The 25170-nt window shown below is 38.2% G+C and overlaps 2 protein-coding genes across 10 annotated transcripts in view; one reads left to right on the top strand and one right to left on the bottom strand.

The window, feature by feature from the left end:
• Il5ra (interleukin 5 receptor subunit alpha) overlaps positions 1–1881 on the top strand; it is a 36952-nt gene extending 35071 nt beyond the window's left edge. Inside the window, exon 10 of the mRNA XM_004854224.4 lies at positions 564–1881. Within this exon, the coding sequence (XP_004854281.1) occupies positions 564–650 (87 nt within the window). The 3' untranslated portion in view covers positions 651–1881. The remainder of the gene's footprint in view (positions 1–563) is intronic.
• A 7582-nt stretch (positions 1882–9463) lies between these two features.
• Positions 9464–25170, bottom strand: part of Cntn4 (contactin 4) — a 955384-nt gene continuing 939677 nt past the window's right edge. For all 9 annotated transcript variants that reach the window (XM_004854222.3, XM_087182036.1, XM_087182030.1 and 6 more), the window contains 2 exons: positions 14589–14757; positions 9464–12124 (listed from right to left, as the gene is read on the bottom strand). In XM_004854222.3, the coding sequence (XP_004854279.2) occupies positions 12024–12124; positions 14589–14757 (270 nt within the window). In that variant the 3' untranslated portion in view covers positions 9464–12023. The remainder of the gene's footprint in view (positions 12125–14588; positions 14758–25170) is intronic.

Below are 25170 nucleotides of genomic sequence, written 5' to 3'. Positions count from 1 at the left end.
TCAGGACAACTTATTCTCTTCTTATATAAAGTTTCCAATAAGAGAGACAGAGAGAGAGAGAGAGAGAGAGAGAGAGATACACAGAGTGTTATGGCTTGTGTTTAGGATGTCCCCCCAAAGACTCAAGTGGTCGTAATGGAGCTTTTTCAGAGGTGGCTGGATCTGGAATATGTGATGCTGGAACTGATTCATGGTGTAGTGCTAGGTTCGAGGGCACTAGGATTAGGGGTGTGAGTGCGGCTTGCCCTAAGTAGCCTGGAGAAGAAAGATCTGTGGTCCTCCCTTATTTTCTACCTTCTGCCCCCATGAATTGTTTCTCTTGCTATGCCCCTCTGCCACGCCTCCTTGCCTTGGAGCCAGATGATTATGGACTGAAACCGCTACCACTGTGAACTAAATAAACCTTTCCTCTTTCACTTTGGGTATCTTGTCTCAGCAACAAGAAAAGTAGCAGGGATTACAACCAACTAAATTGATTTTAATCCCCGCTAACCAATTAAAAACATTCAAAGAGGTGATATGTTTGCTAAAAGACATCTAATGGAAGACATTTTGTTTTTCAGAAAGCTGGTTCCAGTGAAACAGAAATTGAAGGCATAAGTTATGTAGAAGAGCCTGTATTTGAAATCTTGGAAAATTCTGTGTTTTGATTGTCACTGTGGTACTCACAAATGAATTCACAGTGATAACAAAGACTATGGCTTCCTGGCTAAGAAGTGTTCACAGTTTATGGAATAGTCAATTGAGCTGGAAGCCAATACATCCAGATATATGTCATGTTTCTCCTAAACGTGTGCATGCTTCATCAAAAGTCTCCTTGCTCACAGCCAGGTGAATGATTAAATTGAATATCTGCCCACAATATTCCTCCTCATGTTATATAGAACATCACTTTCTCACACCTGCCAATCTTTGCAGTTACATAACTCAAACTTTTTGGCGCAAGAGACAGTTTGTAAGGCTATCGTCAAATGTGCTTACTTCTGTGCCAGTTTGGCTGTTTACATTGCCCTTGCACAACACCTTGCATGTATTTGAAATTCACAAACATTTAGCAGAAATCAAGGCCTTCAATATCACAGAGAAGATGACAGATTCTCTTGAGCATGCAACTAGGAGACCTGCGTGTCTCGCCATGAGGCTACCATGAACTGGATCTCTTTGTGATGATTTGGTAAAGTTGTTGTGTATAAATTGCTGTTTAAGAGAACTGAGTTTCAGAAGTGGCTCATTCTGAGTGGTCAACTCTCACTAGCTTTGTCATGGCAAATCAGGAAATTTGAACGTTTAATGAAAAATACCATCACCTGCAGCTGATGAAAGCTGCGGTCACAATATTGGCTCCCACTAGCATTTGGAGAGTCCTTCCCTTTGGAGCTTTCTCAGCCACAGGATCTAAAACAAGTAGTTGTTCTCCAAGATATCCTTTGCAATAAGGGTTTAGTCTCATCTCTTCCTTTGGCTCTTGGAATTTTCTGTGTATAGTATAGTGTGTGGGAGATTGGAGGGTGAAGTTCATGTTTGCCAACAGCTTGGCCACCTGAGCCTCATTGAAGTGCTTCAGGCCTCAAGTTATTTATGCAGGCTGGGGAAGAATTCGTGTGGCCAAAGAACATCCTGATTAAAAATCTGAACATTTTCATGGTGAGACTTGTATGTGTCAGGACCATCTGTTGATGGAATTAATAAAACTTGGGTGCTAATTTGTTAAAGAAAAAGTAGATATCTGGAAGCAAGAACAGTTAACTGAAAACAATCGTTGATGGCACAAGTAAAGGTGAACAATCTAATTAGAATAGGACATAATGTTAACCTAAGGATCTTTGTGACAATGACTGTTACTATTCTTGCTTCCATATCCCATAAATTGAGTTCCAGAGTACAAACGTTTTTTTTTTTTTGAAAATAAATACATTTTAATAAAAAACAAAATACAAAATAACTTTTCAGAAAACAGAAATGTTTAATCCTTTCCCCATACATTAGAACTTGCTTTATCCTCAGGGCACAGTTTGATATGTGCATGCACACTCAGGATTCACCTCATGATGCCCTCACCACAGGAGAGAGAGCGGAAATGTTAACCTCTGGTTAACAGTCACTCTGAAATCTAATACTAATTCTATCTTGTGACTTACTCCAAATTATTCTTTTTATTGGTACTGGGAATTGAACTCAGAGACTTGCGCTTGTCAGGCAGATGCTGTGCCGCTGAGCTACATTCCCAGCCCTCCAAATTATTAACCATAATCTTTTTTTTTTTTGGTGGTACTGGGGATTGAACCCAGGGCCTCCCCCATGCTAGGCAAATGCACTATCACTAAGCTGCAGCCCCTCCTACCATAATCTTTCTTTTCAGGGGAGAGAATTATTGATAGAAGTGCAGCCAAGAGAGTAAAAACTTTTTAAAACTCTTTTCTTTAGAATGTGATATCAAACTAAAAAAACACCTTGTATTTTCTCAGGATCCCTCTGTTTTAGGTAATAGATGTGTCCGTAAATGTGGTTCAGAATGAGATATGTTTAACACAAATGACAGTGAATAGTCTAAATTTGCAAATTGATGAATGTATTTTAAATTATTCCCTACATTTATCTTTTTTGTCCCCACTATTTGTCATGATCTCCCTGCTACAACTATTGCCAACAGACTCTGAATTGACATCTAGGTTTCTAGTACAGTGCACCCTTGACTTACAAACTTGATCAGTTCCCAAGGGCTGGTTGTAACTAAGTCAATACAGCTGAGCTCTGGATGTTTACCGGGTTACACGCTATAGATAACGAGAGGCAGATAAATCTTCCATTAACTTAATTAATCCAAGTTGTTCATATGTCAGGCCAGTTGTAATTTGGGGGTCCACTGTATTTTCTTTTTTAAAGGCATATCTGCCTGAATTGCTCTGGCTAACACACTCAAGGAATGCCTCATCACCTTCAAATTAAAGCTGTTAAGAAAAAAAATTCTGTGACTTGGCTTCTCAGTAGCTCTCCAGCCACAATCACTCCAGATACCACCTAGCAATATACTGTTTCTCTGCTAGCACCATACTGTCTGCCCTACAGTGATTCTACTTTAGTCTTCTTCAATGGAAAAAAGCCCTTTCACCCTTTTTTCATCTTGTCAACTCTTTGTTCTAAATAAGGGCTCTCCATCACCAAAAAATCTTTCTTCAATTTCCACTTTGAACTAAGCAAGCCTCTCTGTTCACAGGATACCTTCTTTTTTTTTGTTTTTGTTTTCAGGACAGGGTTTCACTCTGTAGTTCAGGCTGGCCTTAAACTCACTCTGTAGCCTGGGCTGGCCTCGAATTTGTGGCAATCCTCCTGCCTCAGCCTTCCGGGTGCTGGAATTACAGATGTGTAGCACCAAGCCCAGCTCACTTTTTAAATTTTATTACCATATTTCCTAAAACTTTTTCATCTCATGCAAAGTGTAAACACTCTGAAATCAAGAACGTTGTCTTATTTACCTTTTTGTTCACATAGAGTAGGAATTCAGTTGCTGGTTGAATTTAGCTGGGACAAAGGAAAAGGAAGTTTCTTAAATGAACACCAGATTAAAAAACCTTATTTGGCTTAGATACTACAGAATTCTAATGGCAGACTCACTTATTAAAGCTCTATGGTTATGGCAGAAATTAAACCATCACTGGCCCTTCAAATAATGAAATAATAATTCACTCACAACAGTCGCTTTGTAGTTCACTTCAGAACACCTGTCCTGACTTGGGCATCCAGCTATCACGCAGGTGCAATGGCTTGTGCGCCTGCGTAGTATGTGTGTCGAAAGCTTGGCGCGCCGGTGCACTGGGCTCCTCGCAGCTGCACGAACCCTTGGCTTCAGTTACACGTGGTCAATGACAACACAGACTAGTCCACGTGAGTTGTTTTAAAGTTATCATGGGTCTTTTTTCAACATGGAAGTGTGTTAGGAGGTTCAATTTACTTATTAAATGTTGTGTCCCTATCGTGATAAAACGAAAGAACACATAAACCTGGGGGGTGTTGAGAATTGAATAACGAAATCAACAGTAAAGTTTTGGTGTATAGTTTAAAGGATAGTAAATATTCTCGACTTTGTAAACTATGTAATTTCTGTTGCAGTCACTCTGTTCTATAGAACAAAACATGAAAATAGTTGTGTTCTCATTTTTTTTTACAAAAAATTAGCAACAAGTTGGATTTGGCAGGTGAAGCAATAATTTTATCTGTACATAGCTTAATGGAGTAAAATATATCACATTTGAATGTATTGTTGAATTTTGGTTTTCTTCTTTTAAAGAACAGCAACTAATTGGAGAATATAATTTAAATAAAACCAAATGAAAATCATCTATTATGCATGTGTGGGAGGATACAGTGGTGAAAATATTTGTTTGCCTAAACTTCACCTTGTTGTAAGATGGTTTTGCAATAAACGCAAGTCCAGCACTTCTGATCATACTTTTATCTGGCTACACTTTTCACACCATGTTTCAAATATGTGTCTGTGTCTTCTCTCATTGAACTTTGAGGAGGGAAACCTTGATCTTGTTTACCTCAATTTCTCCAGGGCCCAGAACAGTATCTGACATACAATAAGCACTCAGTTCTTACTCGTTAACTGCTGAATACAGGAGGAACAATTGGACCAATTCAAATTGCTAGTTATTTGGTCTGTTATATGTTGCATTACTACATAATTTTCCAAATAACTGTACTCTGGCTTATGCTTTATGTAACAAGCCCATTTTGGTAACCCTTCAAAAAATTTCTGGGAATTTTTTCCTCTATTCCTTTTTTACTTCTGCTCCTTTACCCTGGAAAAATGCCATTGTCTTAATACTCTTTGCTGCCAACTTTAAGAGGAACCTCACCCACAGCCCTCGCTCTGAGGACTCATACCCAGAGACACACACTCCATCCCAGGAAAGGGGAAAGGAGAGTTTGGTAAATGAAACCAAAATAAACTCAAAATAGCAATGCTCTGTCTGACTCTCGAAGCCCTTGATTTTTAGAGACCCTGGAATTTTGAATTAGGAATTTAATGACTTCAAGCCAGGCATGGTTGTGCACAGCTGTGATTTCAGTGCTTTGGGAGGCTGAGGCAGTTGGAGCCCAAATGATAACTTAGCAAGACTCTGTCTCAAAAAACTAATAGGGAAGGCTAGGAAATTCGCTTGGTGCAAAAGCCCTGGGTTCAATCCCAGTATCACACACAAAGAAAAGATATTGTTTCATTTGAGGTGCATCTTCCTCCCTGCATAGGGTTGTAACATTTACTTTTTAGCTCTATTTTTAAAATTTTTATTTTTATTATTATGTTTGCAGTACATAATGATTACACTCATCATGGGCAATTGGTACGTGTATGTAACACATCTTAATTCTCTTTGTTCATCCCTTTCCCCTCCCTCTCCCACCCCTCCTTTATCCATCTATTGGTCACTTTTTCTTTTGCAAAAGATCTATTGCCTTGTTTCCCATGAGCTTTTATTTTGCTCTTTAATTTATTTACATTTTGGGTTTCTTGTGTAAGAGAAATCACGCTATAGCTAAGCTTGTGTGTCTGATTTATTTCATTAACTGCATCTTGAGACCATAATGTTAACACTATAACATTTAACAAATAAAAATAAAGGAGGACTAAATTTGTATCCAAAATAAATACTGCATGGGACATATACTAAAAAAGTATACTTTTTAAAAAATCTGAAATCTGTCTTTAACTAGGCCTCTCATATTTTATATGGCAACCCTGACCCTGTAGGATGACATGAGTTAGAAGAAACAGCTGTCACCTGAAGTCAATCCAAATAGCAAGCAAAACCACAATTCACAGTCAAAGAAAGAGAAGCAGCCTGGCTAGGGCACATTGGAGCAGAGAAATCATCACACCTGAGGTATGTGAGCTCTCACTGCAACTGGGAGCTCGATCCAGCTCCCAGGTCACTTTTCAACATTAGAGGCTCACTACTGCCTTTTTGTTGCTGTAAGGCAACTAAATTAGTCTATCCATTCATCCATCCACTTAGCCACTCTCCATCACTTAAAATGTATCACCAATTCTTAGACCTTGAAATCTAGTGTTTGGAAGGGGCCTAAACCAAGCCACCAGCATCTGAATTCCAGGCCTCTGCTCAGCTAGCTCTGTGACCTGGGACACAGCTCTGAACATCTCAGCCTCAGTTCTCCATATATAAAATAGAAATAATAAACAGAACCTATATCACTAGGTTGATTTGTAAAGAGACCGGCACAGCATATAAACACCGTTGACTATTACTATTGTTGCTTGTCTTCATATGGTGAGGACATACCCTTACTGGTCTCTTGGCTTTCCTACCCATATCTGACTACCATATCATTCCATCTTGCCTACATGATTGCCTAGTACAAAGAGGCCAGCTAATATTCTCTTGCTGAATAACTCAAGTCACTTCAGGGACATGTCCTGTCCCACTCTTCTGAACTGCTGTGCCCTGGGCCTGACTTTGTTCAGAAATTCTTCATCCCCACAGCCTCACCTCAGATATCCTGCCACCCACCTTTCCATTTCTCTCTTGTCTATTCAGTATCCTGCACTGTTCTGTCTTTGAACCTAGGGTCTAGTTCTCTACTCCATCCTGTCCTTTCTCTTAGTAAATACAATGGGGCCTTGACTTAATGAACTCAATCAGTTCCTGAGGGCTGGTTGTAACTAAGTCAATACAGCTGAGATCTGGATGTTTACCTGGTACATGCTATAGATAACAAGAGGCAGATGAATCTTCCATTACCCTAATTAACCCAAGTTGTTCATATGTCAGGCCAGCTGTAACTTGAGGGTCCACTGTACTTATGCCTAGGTTTTGAAAGGCACTGAATCAGGAGTTTCAAAATCTAGTTTTGATCTTGTAATTGTTACTTGGAGCTTTTGGTACCACCTCTTTACCTTCATTTCATAATGAAAAAAGGAACAAACCTGCATCTCTTGCTTCTCAGTCTGAAGAACATTTTGAAAACTATATCAAACGAAGATAATCACTATTTGTTCACTAAAATACTAAGACATATATTTTTCTGGCACAGTTTGTGCTATTCCTATTATCAATTTTTCTGTTATTAGAGGTAAGAATATGTAGGAAAATCCCAGTTTACACAGATTGGAGATATCTCACTTAATCACACCTATATTTAAGTACCCCAGACTCACAGTTTCCAGACTTTCAGATATATCATGTGATTGACCTCTTCTATGAAAAGTCTGTACTCTCTGTGATCTGTATCATCAGAACTTTGCAAATCTACAGCTGATAACTAATGAGGATAAAGGGCAGAGATCAATTTTGTTTGAACTGTGAGCTCTGTTGAGTATTGTAGCTTACACTCTAGTTGCAGAATTGTGATGTTTGATCTTCAAGGCCCATTTAACACTGGGGCCAAAGGGGTTTCCTTCCAGAAAGGGCACAGAATAATTATCTGGCAGAGGGTTTGGGAAATCATATGAAATAGCAACAGATATGCTTTTCTCTTGAATCCCAAGAACAAATGTGATTCAAATACCAGGTAGGAAGGGATGAGTGACAGGAGCAGGTAGTGATCAAATGCCCGGAAAGAGAAATGAGGAAAGTTTTGTGGAGAATCTGGTACCTGAATGAGGGTCCTACTGTCTCATTAGAAATCAATGTTTCAAATGGTAAATGTTTTTAAATTGTTAAATGTTACTATTTATATTAAGAAATGAAATTCAAATAAAAGGCCATAATGGATGCAGCCATTGAGTTCAACTCACTTTGGTGACAGGAAGCATCTGAATTCTGAATCTGTGGCTTTTATTATGCCCCTAACTGGAGAAAAAAATAATTGATTTATGAAACAATTACTAGCAATTGGAGAGTCATATATTTTGTACTTTACAAACTTTATACCCTTTAATAAATGGAAATTGTGAGAATGCATTCCAGGGTATCAGCATCCAGAATCTATGATTTTAGCCATTGATTTACACTGCCTTTATAAGGCCCTAGTGTTGAGTATTTTGCAGCATAATCATGGATATGTCCACAGATTGATTATAAATCCTTGATATTAAAGGCTTACCCTCCAAGTCACTATGGTTGGCCACATAACTATTTTTAGCCAGAATATTGTACTAATTCTAATAACAGGAAAATATTGTCATTTCTTACCTGTGCTAATGGGGGAGAACAGTAGCACTGATAATCAAATACAGTACCCAAATCACCTGTTGATTGATTGTATTGCATTAAATTATAAGATATTTTGGTAGGTAATTATGTGCCACTTCTGTACTTTTAATAATCCAACATTCTTTGTGCATATTTACAATAAGGCAAAGGTAGTAAAGAGAGTGGGAAAAGGTTAGTCAAGATTTAAATTGCCTCCTGGATGGAAAGAACCAGGATTTTGATGGTAGGAATAATTCAGTCATACCGTTTTAAGATAGAAATTCATGGCAACCCTACTTCACAGGCTGGAAGAACCCAGAGCTTACCTGAGTTTATCATTCATATCTTCTGCCCAAATGGAAAGGTGCTGCTTTTTACATAGGGTGTGTGGGTTCTATAAAAGCTAGGTACACTGAAAGAATCCAATTATCTGTCAGAATAGAATTTTTTTATACAGTTAAATCATGTGTGGATTGCACACAAAAGACAGGGTAAGGGTAAACACTTGAGAGGGTTGAAAAAGCAAAACATTCCCCTAGTGTTCTTCCTTCAGGGAAAAAATCTCAAGCAGCAACACATTCCTCCTGAGTGTATTACTTGGGCATAAGAGGATGGCATGTCCCCATGACTGGCTGCACACAGAATGATGTCTCTCTTGTTCAAAACCATCCAGCCTTTGAGAAACATTATTTCAATCTTCCTTTAACAAACCATCCTTCAGGTGAGTATAGGCTTAGTGTGATGAAGGTGCCCTGGTTGTGCAACCCAAATTGATCAGACACTTCTCATAGAATTTGGATACTGAGCAGGGAAGGCATGAAAATCAGAAACAAAACTGACTCATTCCCACAACTGCACACAGAAAATTCTTTCCAAAGTTTCTACAGTCTGGACTCTCACTTTTCACCAAAGCTTAGTCCTTTAGTATTTCCTGGGCTCAAGTGATCTAACCCATGTTCTGCTAATTAGTTCCCCTATGTTTGCTCAAATTAACATTTGTTTCTGTGGCTTCCAACCAGTGGATCCTACCTGTGAACCTATGAAAGTCAAAAATATGAGACAAGTTTGGAAAAGGGGCCTACACAATAGTTTCTAAAAATCTTCAGCTGTCAGCTCAGCTAATCCAAGGACTCATTATCAGACGATGAAGCTGAGAGTTGGAAGGAGTTTGTCAAGGCACAAAGTTAGGAGCCAGTCCTTCTGATACTTTCCAGCATATCACAAAAGTCATGACGCACTCTTCCCTGGTTAGTTTGCTATGGCACATAGGCAGGCAACTGATGCAAAATGCTACTTCAGAGACCCCTTCAGTCAATTAATCAATGAGTATTTATTGCAAGGCACTGTGCTAGGCACTACGGAGAGTACATGGAAGATAAGACCAATGTCCCTGCCCTCAAGGAGCTTACAATCTAGTTGGGGAGACAAGGCATACATACAAGGAAAAGTAAATAACAATACAGGAGTTAAGTTAAAATGCAAGATAACAGTACAAAAGATTTCCAAAAGTAGTACCTGATTACTAAATGGAGGGTTGCAATGAGTTCAAAGAAGGAGTATCACAAAGGACTGATGTATGGGAAGACTTCACAGGAGAGCTGGGGTTAGGGCTACCCTAGGTCAGCTGACATTTGGGTGTGGGATATGGTTGGGAGGGCATTTCAGGAAAGGGCAGCCATGAGACTGAAAGGCACAGAGGTGAAACCAAAAGGAAGCCGTGTTCAGGGACTAGAGAGGACTCATTGTTGACTGGATACAGAGTTCAATTGTTGTAGATTAGGAAGGGCCTTCCTTGCTCAAGTTTAGGTTTTATCATTTTGGCAATGGGGAGAGGTAGGGAAAATGATAGATACACTTAAGTTAAATACACAAAAGCCTTAGCTAATCAAGAGAAAATATTCAAGTCTGATCTTCAGAAGATTTATTTGTGGGTTTTTGACTCTCTTTATTTCCAAAGTGGGTTTGAAATGATATCTTTAGGGTTGTCACTTGCAAAGGGATAGCTCTGGGTCATCTAGCTTTGGGTCATGGCAAGAGACTTTTGAGTCCCCCTATGATCCCAAATTATGACTAGCACAAGAGTGAGCTAACATATTCCCTGACAGGCAGGCAGGAAAAATGCTCCCAGAAGACAAATATCTTTATAAATGACAGAATATTTATTAACAATACCTTTAAAAAAAGATTACATATGCTAGATCACTGGTAAATATCATTTACACTGGGATTGGGAACTACCTGGGATATCATTTTTTTCATTCATTTTCTTGTTTTGTTGATTTTTTTGTGTATGTAATTTTAAATTTTATTTTAACATAGAAATAACCATATCAAACTAAGCAAGGAACACAGCTTGAAATACTGACAATATTTTTTGTTGTTGCATTTATCATCCTAGTTTTTACACAAGTGGAATCCTGATTATGACTTTATTGGATAAATATAATTAGAAGTTTGAAAAGTTAACTTAATAGTGTTTGCAAGCAAAAATGACAAATTATCGGCAAATTTGAGCTCTTTGAGAAAGAAGGAAAGGCAGCATCATGTTTACATGTGAAATTTTTATAGAAAATTTCATTGCCTTTTATATTACTGTTCCACCAGTGTCAGCTTAAAAAACCTCCCCCATCATAACAAACAGTTCTTTTCATAAGAATATGGTTTTGTTGATATTGTCATTTTCCAATGCGTAATTTTAAGACTTAGAAGGTAAAGCTTATAAAGTAACTAGTCTAGCTATTGCAAAACAGGAGAATCATCAAGAAATCATATAATTTTACTAAAGATTTTTTATAGAATCATATGAAAAATTCTTTGCACCAACTATTTGCTGAAATAGGAGAAATATTCCAAACTCCATAAGTGAGTGTGATTCAAAGGGTTCTATTATTACAGAGATACACATATTATATATAAGAAATTTTATAAAGAAATTATGAGTCCATTGACAGAGAATTACTTTTTTTTAAAATTTACATTCAAAACAGATACATTTAAAGGTAATAAAAATTATCTTTATCTTTTGAGAGACTTGGTTTGACTATAGCAACTTTTAGTCTATGTTACTACAGGATATGTAACTTCAAATTTAATGTCTAAGTTAATGCTACTACGAAGACAATGCTAACTTAGTTGAGTGAAAAGAAAGTCTTACCACACAATGCTAAATTCAGGGATGGAAATATTGCACAAAGTGCCTCTTGGGCAGTAAGTTTAGCTTTTGAGATTTGCAGCCATTCCTGAAACCATCTCAAGTTGTGTTGAATAACAAAATTCACAACAGAATGGGAAAACATATTGTACATGTCAAAAAGACTTGATTCAACACATCAACCATTCAAAGAGTAATTTATATACAGCAGCCTTGAGTTATAGACCAAGTATCCAGCTGTTCTGCCACTAGATCCTTGTAAAACTGTACAAGTAATTTGTAATTTATTTACCAAGATGAGTTTCAAACTCTGTCTTTAAAGGAAATATTCTCAAATCATAACTGTATGATTGTGTTGCCCATAGCATTTTATAGCAGAAGGAAAAATTAATATCTACATTTTATGTTAACTTTAAAAAATTCTATAAAACACTAAATATATAATAAAAATATGCATATAAGGACTTATGTAAACTGCTTTGGTAACATCATATTACAGATGTCTTCAGTGCATTGCAGAGTTTCCAAAGAAACTTCAGACAAAGCTAGATTTGCTTTGAGGAAGTACTGTATAATGCCATTCCTAAAGAAGCAAAAAACATTTTTTTCCAGTAATAAGATGTACTTGAACAACAATATTACTTAGTACTGGGTATCTTCAAAACAACTAGCTAAATGTTGCTTATATTATAAACAGCAAGTCCTTTAGATAACTTTTGTCATAAACTAGACCTGGCTGTGAGGGAAATCATTATTGTGCTGATGGCTGACAAGGTACATGCATTCGATGTAGAAGCTCCGGATCCTCTTGCGTAGGAATCTGAAAAGAGAGAACAAATTCACTCAGAATGGCCTCATCTTAACTACAAAGGGAAGAGAAGTCAAGGAGCTTTCTGAAACAACAGAACTGCCTGGGTTCTGCTGAAAATAATTAGCTCCTAACATCTCCTTAGTATCAGTTCTATGACCCCCTAGCTATGAACCTGGGAACAGGTTATAGGACAGCTCTATTTCTCTGCTTAAGCTTTTATAAAGTGAGGATATCCACATCCAATGTGAGAAGAAACTTTAATGTTACTAGTAACAATACTCATAAGTATTATGATATATTCATGATGCAACACTGGAGAAGACTGCTCCCTTTTGAACTCTGCCTTTGTGCTGGGCACAGACCAATATGACATATAAATCTTATAAAAATTTTGTATCGATCAAGTATTATTATTACTCTATTTGACAATGAGTAGATTGGGGCTAAGGAAACTAACTTGTCCAAAATCACCGAGCTACTGAGGGGCTGAATTTGGAATCATATCCATATCTGAATATATCCCTTTTCTCCAAACCAAAGAATATCAAATCATTTAAAAAATTTTGTGTGTCTTACATTTTACACAATAAGATATTTTCAATTGTCATTCAGGGTTTCTACAAAGTTGTAAGATCTCTTTGACCAACAAAGTGAAAAATCTCTTGAAAGGCGAGATCATGTTCAGCTCACAGTCATATCCATATCATTTAATAACTCTACCACTATAGCTAACACTTTTTTTTTTCTGTACTGGGGATCAAACTCAGGACCTTGCACTTGCGAGGCAGGTGTGGCGTTACTGAGCTAAATCCCTAGCCCCAAACACATTTCTGTAATGAATAAAACCAGAATCATTAGTCAGCCTTAAAAAATCCTCATAATGATAAGAAAATATGTACTCAGATTTTAACAAAGTGAGATAATTAAACATGAACCCTAATCTTGGTCTTTTTTTGGAGCCTGGAGTTTACTTCCACCTCTCACCAGATATCTGGCTCCCTTTCAGTAGAATTGAGTCTTTATTTGGTGAGATTTACAATGCAATTCCATCCAAAATTTTTAATAAAATGTAAGACAGCCTTCAGTGTTTACATGCAAAAATGATGCTTTAAATATAAACTCCATCAAAACTCTGGCAAATCACACCTAAGTTCTGGAGCATGGGTCTGTAAATCACCAGTTTCTCACTAAGATCCTGTTCTAGTCTTTAAGCTCAATGAACACTCACTAAATCCCACCAAAACAAAAGGCAACTCAGGGAAGAGACAAAATGACCAGTGGGTTCTTTTTCTTCTCATTTGAGGCATCCAAATGTTGCAGATAAATTTAAAATTGCTTAGTGGGTACTTCACTGTTACCGCGTATCCCCAAGTCACACGATGCTCTTGGCTTATGTGAAAACATGATGGACACTGAGCACAGGGACAGTCTGACTAAAACTCAGGACTCTGTGTTGGGAATTTTGCCCATGATTTAAAATATCATCGCTCCACTAATGGCTTTAAAATTTTTAACTCCACCCTGTACTGGTTTCCTAATCTCTGGGCTGCTAAATCCAAAAGTGTGTGAAAATCTACACTCAGATATTTAATGAAATTTTTTCTTTATCATTATGATAAAATACACAAAATATAAAGTGATCAGTTAAACTATTTTAAAGTGTACAAGGCACTGGCATTCAGTACCCTCTGATGCTATGAAACCAGCACCACTATTTCCAGAATTTTTTCACCACCAGAAATGGAAAATGAGTATCTATTAAATTGCTCCTTCCCACTGGCCAGCCACTTCCAATAACTGATCTGATTTCTGTCCATATGGATTGGCTTATTCTGTTTTTATCCTCAAATATAGTAAATGGAATTACAAAAGCAAAATAATACTATGCTGCTCAGATACTTGCCAACACAATATTAAAAAAATTATTTGCTCAAAAAAGCTAATATTCTCACACATCACTTAACTACATTTGAAAATGAAGATAATATTAACTACATATATGTATTTATGTACATATATTACATATACACATTCAAAAAGTTTTAAGTTCAAAATATTTTTAGCTCAAGACATTGGATTACATTGCTTCACTGGAGACAAAGTATTAGAGCCTTTTTCAGAGCCTTTTGTTCATTCCTCCTAAGTCATGATTTTAATTTTAGGGGTTGTAACTTGGGGGCTACATAATTGCAAACCAAATAGGCCAACGTGAAGAACCATGCACAACTGATATGGGGATGCGTTAATCTGATTTTTTGATTAGCAAGCTATTAAACCAGTCAAAACTGGGTGAAGTGTCTTTTACATGAAACTGCCTTTGCTCAGCAAATATCAGCTGTCTGAAGGAGGCCAATGCTGTTGTCCACTTTTACTCTAAGATTTTCTCTGTGGGTTTATTTTCACTCAGGCCTTGTGTCATCAGGAAGACTAATAAGACAGGCAGAGCGACAATGAGAAAAAAAGGCAGTCTTACTTGATATCTTTGGAATTCGAATTTGTTCACTGCTGCTGCCATCTCCTCCATCACTGAATGGCTTGATTTCAATTATATAATCTTCATCAAAAGGTAAAGAAAGCTCCACTGATGTTTTATTTGTTTCAATGACAGATGTGCTGCTCTGTCTGTTCCATCTATACAAGACCTGCCAATTCAGAAAGAACAGTTGTCACCTGTTATCCTCACAAGGGCCCCAGAGGTGGAGTATTCATCGGTTTTTACCTCAGGGCACCAATATCATTCAGGGACACTGAGGCTGTCTGGCTGCCTACTCACATTTGGAAAACCCTTTTATGGTAAGGGCCATGTCTGCAACTACCATTTCATTATGAGGAAAGAGATGGGGGATATCGCAAGGGACAGGCAACATGATTCCACCAACATGCTGTGTGACTGCCTCTCAGAGAAGGCTTAGTTCACATGCCTGGACAAGTGGTACAGACGAACACCTCCTTAAGGGTGCATAGAGGCAGTCACACAGCAGGGGCTGTGGCACCAGAATCAACTTGACCATTGTGAGGCAGTAGACCAATTCTTCACTTCTCTCATTCTCACTTCCTTGTCTGTAAAATATGACATTACTATCCACATTTCCAGGATGTTCCAAGATTGCACAAAGACAGATAACAGTAAGGGTCTAGCTCAAAGAAAGCATGCAAGAAATAGTATTTATGAAGGAATAAGAATAGGACAAACAAATATGGCAAAGGCTGTAAGCACAAGACAGACCAGACAAGCTATTATTATATCATGAATCCTTAGGAGAGCGGACATTTCAACATAGTGAGATTTCTGAAAGGCAATAGTAGTAATCTTCTCCCTTTTTTCACCCTTTTTAATGACTATATAGAAAAAAGGCAATCATTGTCACTCTGTAAGTGTTTTCACCTTGCAATAATCCCACTGGCTCATCTTTACTTTCTTTCTTGGGCCCCCTGGGTTCTAAGTTTGGGGTGTGATTCATTTGAAGAGGTGGTCATACAGCTCTCCTGAAAAACCTGCCTGGGATTGCCTGTCCTGATCAGAATCACCCAACTCAGAAACAAAACATGAGGCCAGGAAAAGAGCATCTACAAGGTTCATGATGATAACTACCCTGCAAATACTTTCTGATGCTTACAGGCACTTTACTAACATAACTGTTTGATCATCACCAGAGTCCTATAAAACAGGTGTGATTACTCATTTTTGTAGATGAGAAAACTTAGGCCCAGAGACCTATCAGATATGGTAAGTAGCAGGATGAGGATTCCTAAACCTACACTCTTAAATCACTATAGCTGGCTCTCTCCAGGCCCTCTGGCAATTAAAAAGTTAGGGTTGGATGAGATCAGTGGTTCTCAGACCTGGTTCCATGTTAGAGTTACTTGAGGCACTTGTGAAATAGTAATGCTGTAGCCTAGGGAGTTCCCATGACGGGGTGTGTGGGTAGGGAACAATTTTGGCCCATGGGGAGGCCATGTCTGCAGACATTTTTGGTTTTCACCACAAATATTTCTGGTGTAGTGGCTAGAACACAGGGATACAGCCTGAACATCCTATAATGCAGAGGATGGCTCTACAACAAAGAGTGATCTGGCTCACAGTTTCAATAGGTGGTGAGAAATTCTGCTTCAGTTCCATTTGAGATTGCCAAGTAAGACTCTACAGAGGTGGGACCCAGGCTGTGATATATTAATATGGAGTGAACATCATGGATTAGATTTGTGGCTCTCAAACTGGAGTGTGCATAAGAATCACCCAGATGGCTCATTAAAACACAGATAGCTTGGCTCAATTCCCAGTCTCTCAGTGAGAAGGTCTGGGTTTGGGCCTGAACATTTACATTTCTAACAAGTTTCCATCTAATGCCAATGCTGCTGAGACAGGAATCTCACTTTGAGAATCATAAAACTAGCTATCTCATCCTTCCCTAAGATCACTATCCATGCTGATCTGCTGAGGTTGCAGATCTAAGGCCAGTCTTCTATTGCAAGATAAAACCAAATACAAGTAAAATTCCCTTAAAATGGTTTGGATCTCATTTCTTCTCTGCAATTTCATCACCTTAATTTATATCTTCCCAAGACAAGGTGGGAAACAGAATTTCCTTACCAAATCTTACAGAAAGATTCATAAGCATCCCCCCCAACACACACACCAAGCATCAGTTGTATCAGACTCAGCAACCCCTTGCTATTGATCAGGCTCCCATAAATCCTCAGGCACATTTGGGAGTATCAAAGCTTCTCATCACAGCCCTTCAGGAGAATGGGCTGGCTGATGGGATGCAAGGTCACATCTGGCTTTAAAGAATAAACTACTTCTTTGATTTACCTCTGGTCCTTGCAAAAGCTCAGAAAATTCAACTAGTTTCAAATATAAATCCAAAAGAAACATTTCCAGGGAAAAGCGGCCCTTTTTTCAGGACTGCTTATCGGTCTTGTAATTTGAGGGACTGCAGTGGAACCTAAATAAAGGCTGTAAAACCTTTATTTACAACAAATGCTAGGTTCAGGTGATTGACTTAAAAGCTGTGCTTGCATTTGATATAATCTGGGGTGGAAGACAGAGAAAGAGTGGGTCAACAGGAATAATAATAGCAGCAAACACTGACTGCTTTTACTATCAGCTCTCTCAACACTGTATGTTCTAAATGCTTATGTAGATTATCTCTTGAAGTGGGCTCTGTTATTATTCTGACTTCAAAGATAAGAACCTGAGACCTGGAAATATTAAAGATTTGCCCAAAGTCTCAAGACCAGTAAGTAGCTGGTGGACCTTGGATTTAAACTCAAGCAGTCTGGCTCCCGGGCCTGGATTCTTAACCAACAGGAGTTTGGCCACCACCTCGGTGATGTGAGCAAACTGCTTGCCCTCTTTGGTCTCTGTCTTCATGAACACAAAACAAGAGGGTTAGAGGGTAGAAAAGTGGTGGCACAAAACTCATATCCAGCCTGCATGACTTATTTTTTTGGCATTCATAGTGTTTAATCTTTTTCTGAGTTAGATGTCAATATTTATAAACTAAGAAATTATGCATGAAAACATTTTTAGGTTCTATTGAAAAACTGGAAGATTCTGCCACACTAGTTACTATGGGTTGAATGTTAAAAGGTGGAAACTTTAGGAGGTGATTAGGCCATGAGGGCTCCATCCTTATAGATGGGATTGGTGCCATTATAAAACCAGCCCCTTTAGCTGTGTCTCACTCTCTCACCTTCTGCCAAGTGATGACACAGCAGGAAGACAGCTGCCATATGCTGGCACTTTGATATTGGAATTCCCAGCCTTTGGCACTGTGAAAAATAAATTTTGATTCACTATAAATTACCCAGTCTTGGGTCTTCTGCTCTAGCAGCCCAATGAGACAAAGTCAATAGTTTACATTCCTATCTGGCAACAAGTGGAACTGAGACACCATTGCCCATTTCAGAGAATCACAAAGTCTGTAGTCTGTCAAAGGCCCTGACACTTCCTACATTGTTACACTGGCATTGCTCACCTCAGGACTTCGGCACCTCCTGTTTGCTGAGCTTGGAACCCTTATCAGAGTGCTGCCTGTTTCATTCTATCCTTTATTTCAAGATGCAATTGAGATGTCACCTCTAAAGTGGTTTTCCTTGGCATTTATATAAAATAATACTTCTCTGCTATTTGCCCCATGACTCTCTCCATTCCCTTCCTCTGAATTATTTTTCCTCATAGTACTTTATTTCCACTGTTGTATTTGTTTATTGCTGGTAGGCACAATAACCTAGTGGATAAAATCAGAACTAGGTCCCTACTGCTGTGTTCAGGTCTCAAGTCTTTCATATACTAGCTGTGTGACTTTGGCATAGTTTTTAGCTATAAAATTAGGTGTAATAAATGTACTAGATGTAGAAATTTCTCCATTATTGGGTTATTTCATGGGTTACTATGAAGTTAAGATGAGTGAGAACAGTGCTTAGTACAGATATTCATAATATTTATTGAGTGCACAGTGTCACTGTAACACATTTGTGTCACCTGCCTGGCTCTGTTGGGAGTATAGTTTGTGACACTGAGACTACAGGCTCTCCTTTTAACTCTGGTGTCATAAACTAGCTTGAAGATTTCTGCTGACAATATTCTGGACCTCAAGTCTGCTGAAGGGAACTTCTTATCTTTTCTTATCAAGACTACCTATCCAAGTAGAGAGCTAGTGAATCCAAACAATTTAGTGAAAAAGAAAAAATAAACCCACATTCCCGCACCTTCAGTATTTAGAAGGAAAAGTAAATTATGGAAGCTTGATATAATCAAGAATCATTTTTAAAGAGTCAAAATCCACATGTGTAACAGTATCTATAGCCAGTCACAGTGACATTCCTTGGAGTCCAACTGAGGTACATGGAGTCTGACTCTTCCAGTTCATCCCTAAAAGGAAGGGGAGTTACTGAATTGTAAATCAAGGACTCAGAAAGTGTCCCTTTCTCCAATCTGGTCTAAACTTGGTACTCCTCTCTTTCCTTCACTGCCCCTATGAGTGGTTTCTGGAGCATTTAACACATTTGACATCCACCTATCAATGATGCTTCCTTTGTCACACACTTCACAATGTCCCACAGGGGACACTGTGCTTTTCTTAGATATGGTCTACATCTAGAAAATACAATGAACTTATATGAAAAAACACTTGGAAAAAAGACTAAATCCATGGCTTACATAGGTAATATTTAGATCTGAAACAGTTTCAAGTGCTCTGGTTTTAATTTGCTTCTATATTTTATTCTTTTTATAGAAATAAAAAGTTTTCCCAAATCCTACATCAACCCCAGCAGATCTTTTCTGGGAGGTCAAATGCTGATGTATTTGTCTTGGGCTGCTTTATTCTCCTGTATGGTACTATATGCTACTCTAATGAATCTCCTAGGTGGCTGCAAAAGTTTCTATTGAAGTAATAAATTCAAGAAGGACCTTTCTGGAAAGGGATTATGAAGACAAGCTCATGTGAGAGTTTCTGAGAGGGCGCAGGTGTACAAAGAAGTGCCAACTAAATAATAATCATTACCCATTTTTTCTTCTAAAAGTGCCTATAATCTTTTAGGCCCAGTTCACTAAAGCAAAGTTCAGCATGCATATTGATCGTGGCCCCTGAAAGACCTGAGAACACTCCAAGTCACTTTACTCAACAGGCTTTAGTTTTCACATCTGTAAAATGAAGGGTTTCACTACATGATCTCTAGGCAAGCTAACATTTTTCCTAGTTGCTTGAAATACTTTAGGCAGCTCCCTGTCCAATTTCATTCCAGTACTGGCTTGAAAATGAGTTTGAAATCTAGTTGAAAGTTCACCCATGGAACTTACATGTTTCTCGGGGGCTCTGACATCTTTTAGCATTTTTACAGTGCTTTTTCTCTGTGTTCTAATGGGTATAACTGATAGCTGGGTGGAAGAATTGATCTGTTTATTTTTCACACTCTCTCTTGGTTTGGTTACATCAGTTCTGCCCATATCACATTTACTTTTGTTTTTTGTGATGAAAGTCAAAGTGATCAAGGGAAAGTTACCTAGGGCCGGGGATTTAGCTCAGTGGTTTTGTCGCCCGTTGCGCAAGTGCAAGGACCTGAGTTCAATCCCCAGTAGCAAAAAAAAAAAAAAAAAAAAAAGGGAAAAGTTAGCCTGGTCAGACATAATGTTGCAAAGGTATGCCTTTACTTGTCTTCTTTATTTCTTTTTATATCTATTCTTTTCTCATATCCTCTGACCTACATAATCCCATGTCCCTTTGGTTATATATCAAACTGGTCAGATAAATGCTTTAGATGCTTTTATATTATTTCTCACTAAGAGGAGTTGGTTGGAGAAATAATGGTGAAAATTCAGGCTTGTTTCTCTGGAAGCCTACAGCCTGGAGATACACAAGTCTTCTACTAACTACAATTATCCAAGAAGTTGGAAAGTGCATTAAATTTTTTTCTAAATAGCACTCTGGTCATCAGGGAAGGATTCTAAATTCAGAGCTACCAAATGTGTATTACTGGCTAAGGACATATTGGGCAGCAGTCTCAGGGAGAAGGAATAAATATGCAAAGAGAAAAATAGTGATGACTAGAAATTCCTCTTTTAATAAAAGGGAAGAGTCCTAGAAAGTTAAAGCAATTTATTTAAAGCGGTATAGCCAACAGAAGACCAAACTATGCATTTACTATCTTTTTATGCTATTGTACAACCCTTCTAGAAGAGACTATTCTCTTTTGGGGGGATGGACAGGGGATTAAACCCAGGATCTCACGCATGCTATGCATACATTCTACCAGTGAGTCCCACCCTATCCCTCAGAGTTTGCTTTTACAAAAAGACTCAGTGAGAGTCTGCAAATGACATATTAGGTAATGTTCCCTTACTGATGGACTATAAGTCATCTATGCCCAATGCACATGAAGGAAAAATAGCCCGTGCCAGGCACTGTCTTCTGAGTACTTTCCTAGTTCCATTATTCAAGGCCTTAACACCTGCTATGTCAACTCCAAAGTCTAACTCTGGCTTTATCTACTACTTTACAATAATCCCATGTCCTTTAACCAGTGCCTCTCAGCATTGGCTAAGTGCTTTTCTCAACATCACTGTATAGAAATGTCACAAACCAGCCTCCTATGGGTGATTCAGACTGCATACCAGTTTCATTTGGCTTGCACTGCCTCAAATGTAGCTTAAAAGTAAAGTAAAACAAAATTAGATGAGTTGCCAACATTTTAAAATTAGAATATTTTACATAATAATCCATTTTTCCTGCCGTCTTTTGAAACATTGGAGTATCTAGGGCATTATGCCTACTTTTTTTTACAAGGCAACAGAGGCAGGAAATGTGTAGCAGCTGGTGCATTTTGATAGCAACGCACATTCTCTAGTTGCCTGTAGCTTCAACCCAGCCTATTTCTGCTATTAGTGGGCATGTCTCTGAAATTCTTTTATTCATTTTGTGAAGGATGAAAGAGCATGTTGCAAGACTTCTGAAAATTTGACTTCCAAGCTCTTGTACTTGAAAAATTTCAAAATCATAGGTTTGATTTTATAGTTTCCTTTTTATAATAAAAAAACATGGGAGAGTATATTAAAGGCAACTTGCAAAATTGCAAGAGAGACCAGTTTTTCTTTCAACAGATTAATATAAGACCAATGGAGGGGCAACCCACTTTCTGGTCCCCCTTCTGTCTCTCTTAGGCAGAAGCTTTCTTTCTTCCAATAAATTTTTCCTACTCGTAACCACCATTGTTCCTAGAATTCATTCTTTGATTTTAGAGAACATGAACTCACATTTTGGATATCTAGTAGGTTTGGAAGTTACATCTCTTACCCCTATGTCATTTTGGAGGTTCCACCGAGATTACTGGTCAGAGGTAAGAGTTTGCTTTTGTTCCATAGGTTCTAACTTTGGTCTTTTTGCTTCATAGATTGCAACTTTTGTTTCACAGGCTCTCCACATTTGTTTCATAGATTCTGGGTTTTTTTCATAAATTCTGGCCTTTGTTTTGTCTTTTGTTTCAAAAGTGTCTTAATTTTAAGTTGTGTGTTTAAATGTATGAAAATTTCTTGTTTTTCTTATGCACTGTCTTTTGTTTAAATTACATTTTATTCTTGTTTTGTGTGGTTGCATTTGGACTTAGTTGCTTAAAAATGTTGTAAAATGGGTCTCTTATGAAACCATCTCAGATAAAAACAGTTCAGGCTTATATCTGTCCCTTATAGAATGCCAAACAGTGGTTATTCTGCCAGCTAGTAATTGCCTTTAGGGCAACTGCCACTCTCAAAGCAGAGGACAGGTTTCTCCAGTTGTCCTTTGGTGAATGCCCACTCCCACTGACACCAACGGCGGGTGGAACATTGACCAGATAGGCAATTGGGTTCCTTTCAAAGATAGATCTCTGATTGCATGGAACTAGCAGAAACTGAGGTGAAACCTAAGGGGTCATGGCCAGGGCAGATACCCAAAGGTCTCTCGGAAGAAACTAGTTCCTGACAGCCTACTAGGTAATCAGCAGAAAATCTCCACATCTTGTCCTTATCTGGACTTCTCAGTGAGGTGAAAGGGGAACTCTTGTCAGTGATCACCAAATATCTTCAGTCTCAGAGTTGTTTGAAATGATGCTGTCAGACCCCTTTCTTAAGCCTCCATTGAGAGTTGAGCTACAGGTTTGGACTGCTTTCTCTATTAGTAAGATAAGATTTTATGTCAGACATAAAAAACAAATCTTTGATAGATTAAAAACTACCTGAACCTTCTCTCTCTCTCCTAGGCATGGTCTTCATCATTTATGTGTGTAGGGGAGAAAAACGGCTTTTCTGTTAGGTTATGGACTTTGGAACGTTGACTGTGGACTTATAAAATGCTATATGGTGAGTTTTGGGGATGTTTAACCAGCTTGAGCTTTATTTGAGCTTTTTCTCTCTGCTAATGAGTGAAAAACTCCCCTTAAACTTTTTTCCAACTTGTTGGGAGTTCATTTGAGAATCCTTTGTAGTCAGACTGCTCCTCCTTCCAGAAAGTCAGACTAAGGCAACTCGCAACAAATGTTTTGTCTTACACTAGGGAAAATAGCAATCAATAACTTGCATTTGTGGTTTTACATGCTAGCTAGAATATGGGACTATTTTGGTTAGGCTTTCTCTTCATTCATGTGTGTGTAGGAAGTTGATAGGAGTACCTTTACTATAAGAGTAACTTTATTGTAGATCATGGCTGCTAGGAGGACCTATGAGTTTCAAATACTTAGTGAATTTAAAATGAACCTTAAAGGAGTAGCCTTGTATTGCTGCTAATAAAAGTTGCCTAAATGACTGGATAGACAACAGAAATTTCTCAGAGCTTTCTCTGCCCTAGGGCCCAGGGCAGAATCTTTGAACCGTCTCTGGAGGTGACTCTCTTTAGCAGGAAAAGTGCCCTAATTTGACTGTTGACCTATTCCTCTCTCTCTCAAGGAACTAGAAAGCAGTGGTTTAAATCTCCTGGTTTGCTAGCAATACTTCCTTCTCTAAACATGATTGTTATGGCTGAAGTCAACTATAACTTGTGCTTACCTACTGGAGTAAGGATATGAGTTCCCTGAGGAAGATAAGATCGTTCACTGGTAAAGGGTAGATAGTCCAGTCCAGTTTCATTTTCTGGCTCTCTCTCTAGACAGTAGCAACCTACCCTAGAGTGCCCTGGGGACACCCTAGGGGGCAAAGGAATCAAGCAGAGACTTAGGGGATGCCATATTTGTTTCTCTTGTTTCAGATTAGCAGCTCTATATCTGAACCTCTTACTCCTTTGGAATATATTAAGGAGCAGTTTAGTATTTCTCTACACCTGCGTGGTGGTGTGCCTACCTCCTAAAGCCAAGTACACAGAGAAAAGTACTATGATGCTATCTCACAATTAGAATTATACTGTAAAAGAGAGGAAATGGTCAAAATCATCTTATGTTGAGATTTTCTTTACATTAAGAAGTAATTCTTGCTTGTGTTCAAATGTAAATATGGGCCATAGAAAAATGAGAGGCACTTCACCCTTAAGACGTTCAGTACCTCTAAGCCTGAGGCTACTCCTTGCCCTTTAGACCCTGAGAACAAAGTTTCCAAGACAACTTTAAGCCTTGACCACCAGGTGCTGAGGGTAGACTATCTAGGCCAGACATAATTAATCTCTAGGAGGCTACATCCATCCTTAGCTAAGTTGTTCAGATCCCTCAAAGACAACATCCCTTGCAGGAAATAAATGGAAAATATGAGACACCTGTGTTCATGTGTCTTTTTCTCTCAGTGATCTAAGACAGATTAAATGAGACCTAAGAAAGTTTTCAGATGATCCTGATATGTACATTGAGGTCTTTGAAGAACTTACTCAGACCTATGGACTAGACTAGAAAGATATAATGTTGCTCTTAAATCAAACATCGATTTCTAATGAGACAAGTAGTATTACAAGCTGCTATTACATATAGAGACAAATATTATCTTAATTTTGGAAGCTCAAAAAAACAAGCAGCCAGGGGAACAACTGGTTTCTACTGGAACACAAGCAGTTCCTATACAAGACCCCCACTGGCCTGCCAATCAGATAGGAGATTAAGTGGAAGACATTTTCAGGCATGTATTCTTGAAGGTCTACAAACAATGAGAACTAAGCCTTTCAATTATTTTAAATTGTCAACTATTTATCAGGAAAAATATGAGGACATCCCTGGATCCTGATTTGATAGAAGAAAATACTATAGTTTTTTCCAAATTAGTCTTGTAATATGTATATGGAATGATGTTATGTGCTCCCTCAAAAGAACTTTCTAGCCAAGACACCTGTGCTTTGCTAAATTTTCTAGCAGACAGGGTAATAATGTTTCTAGATCTAAAGCACAACTTCCTAGCCTTGAGGTAAAACATTTAGGCCTTATTATATCTAAGGGAAACCAAAGACTGGGGGAAGAAAAAATTAAACCAATTCTTTCCTTTCCATACCCAAGACTCCAAAACAGCTAAGGATATTCCTAGAAATTATAGGCTTTTGTGGTCTTCAGGTAGCAGGATATAGTGAGATTCCATGACCCCTCTATCAGCTTATAAAGAAACCCAAAAGACA

This window comes from Heterocephalus glaber, unplaced genomic scaffold (assembly GCF_053883595.1).
Source record: "Heterocephalus glaber isolate CG9 unplaced genomic scaffold, H.glaber_assembly_v1.0 deba00001472, whole genome shotgun sequence".
In the NCBI taxonomy this organism is placed as follows: Eukaryota; Metazoa; Chordata; class Mammalia; order Rodentia; family Bathyergidae; genus Heterocephalus; species Heterocephalus glaber.
Note: the sequence above shows the minus strand (reverse complement) of the source record. Positions and strands in the feature narration are given on the sequence as shown.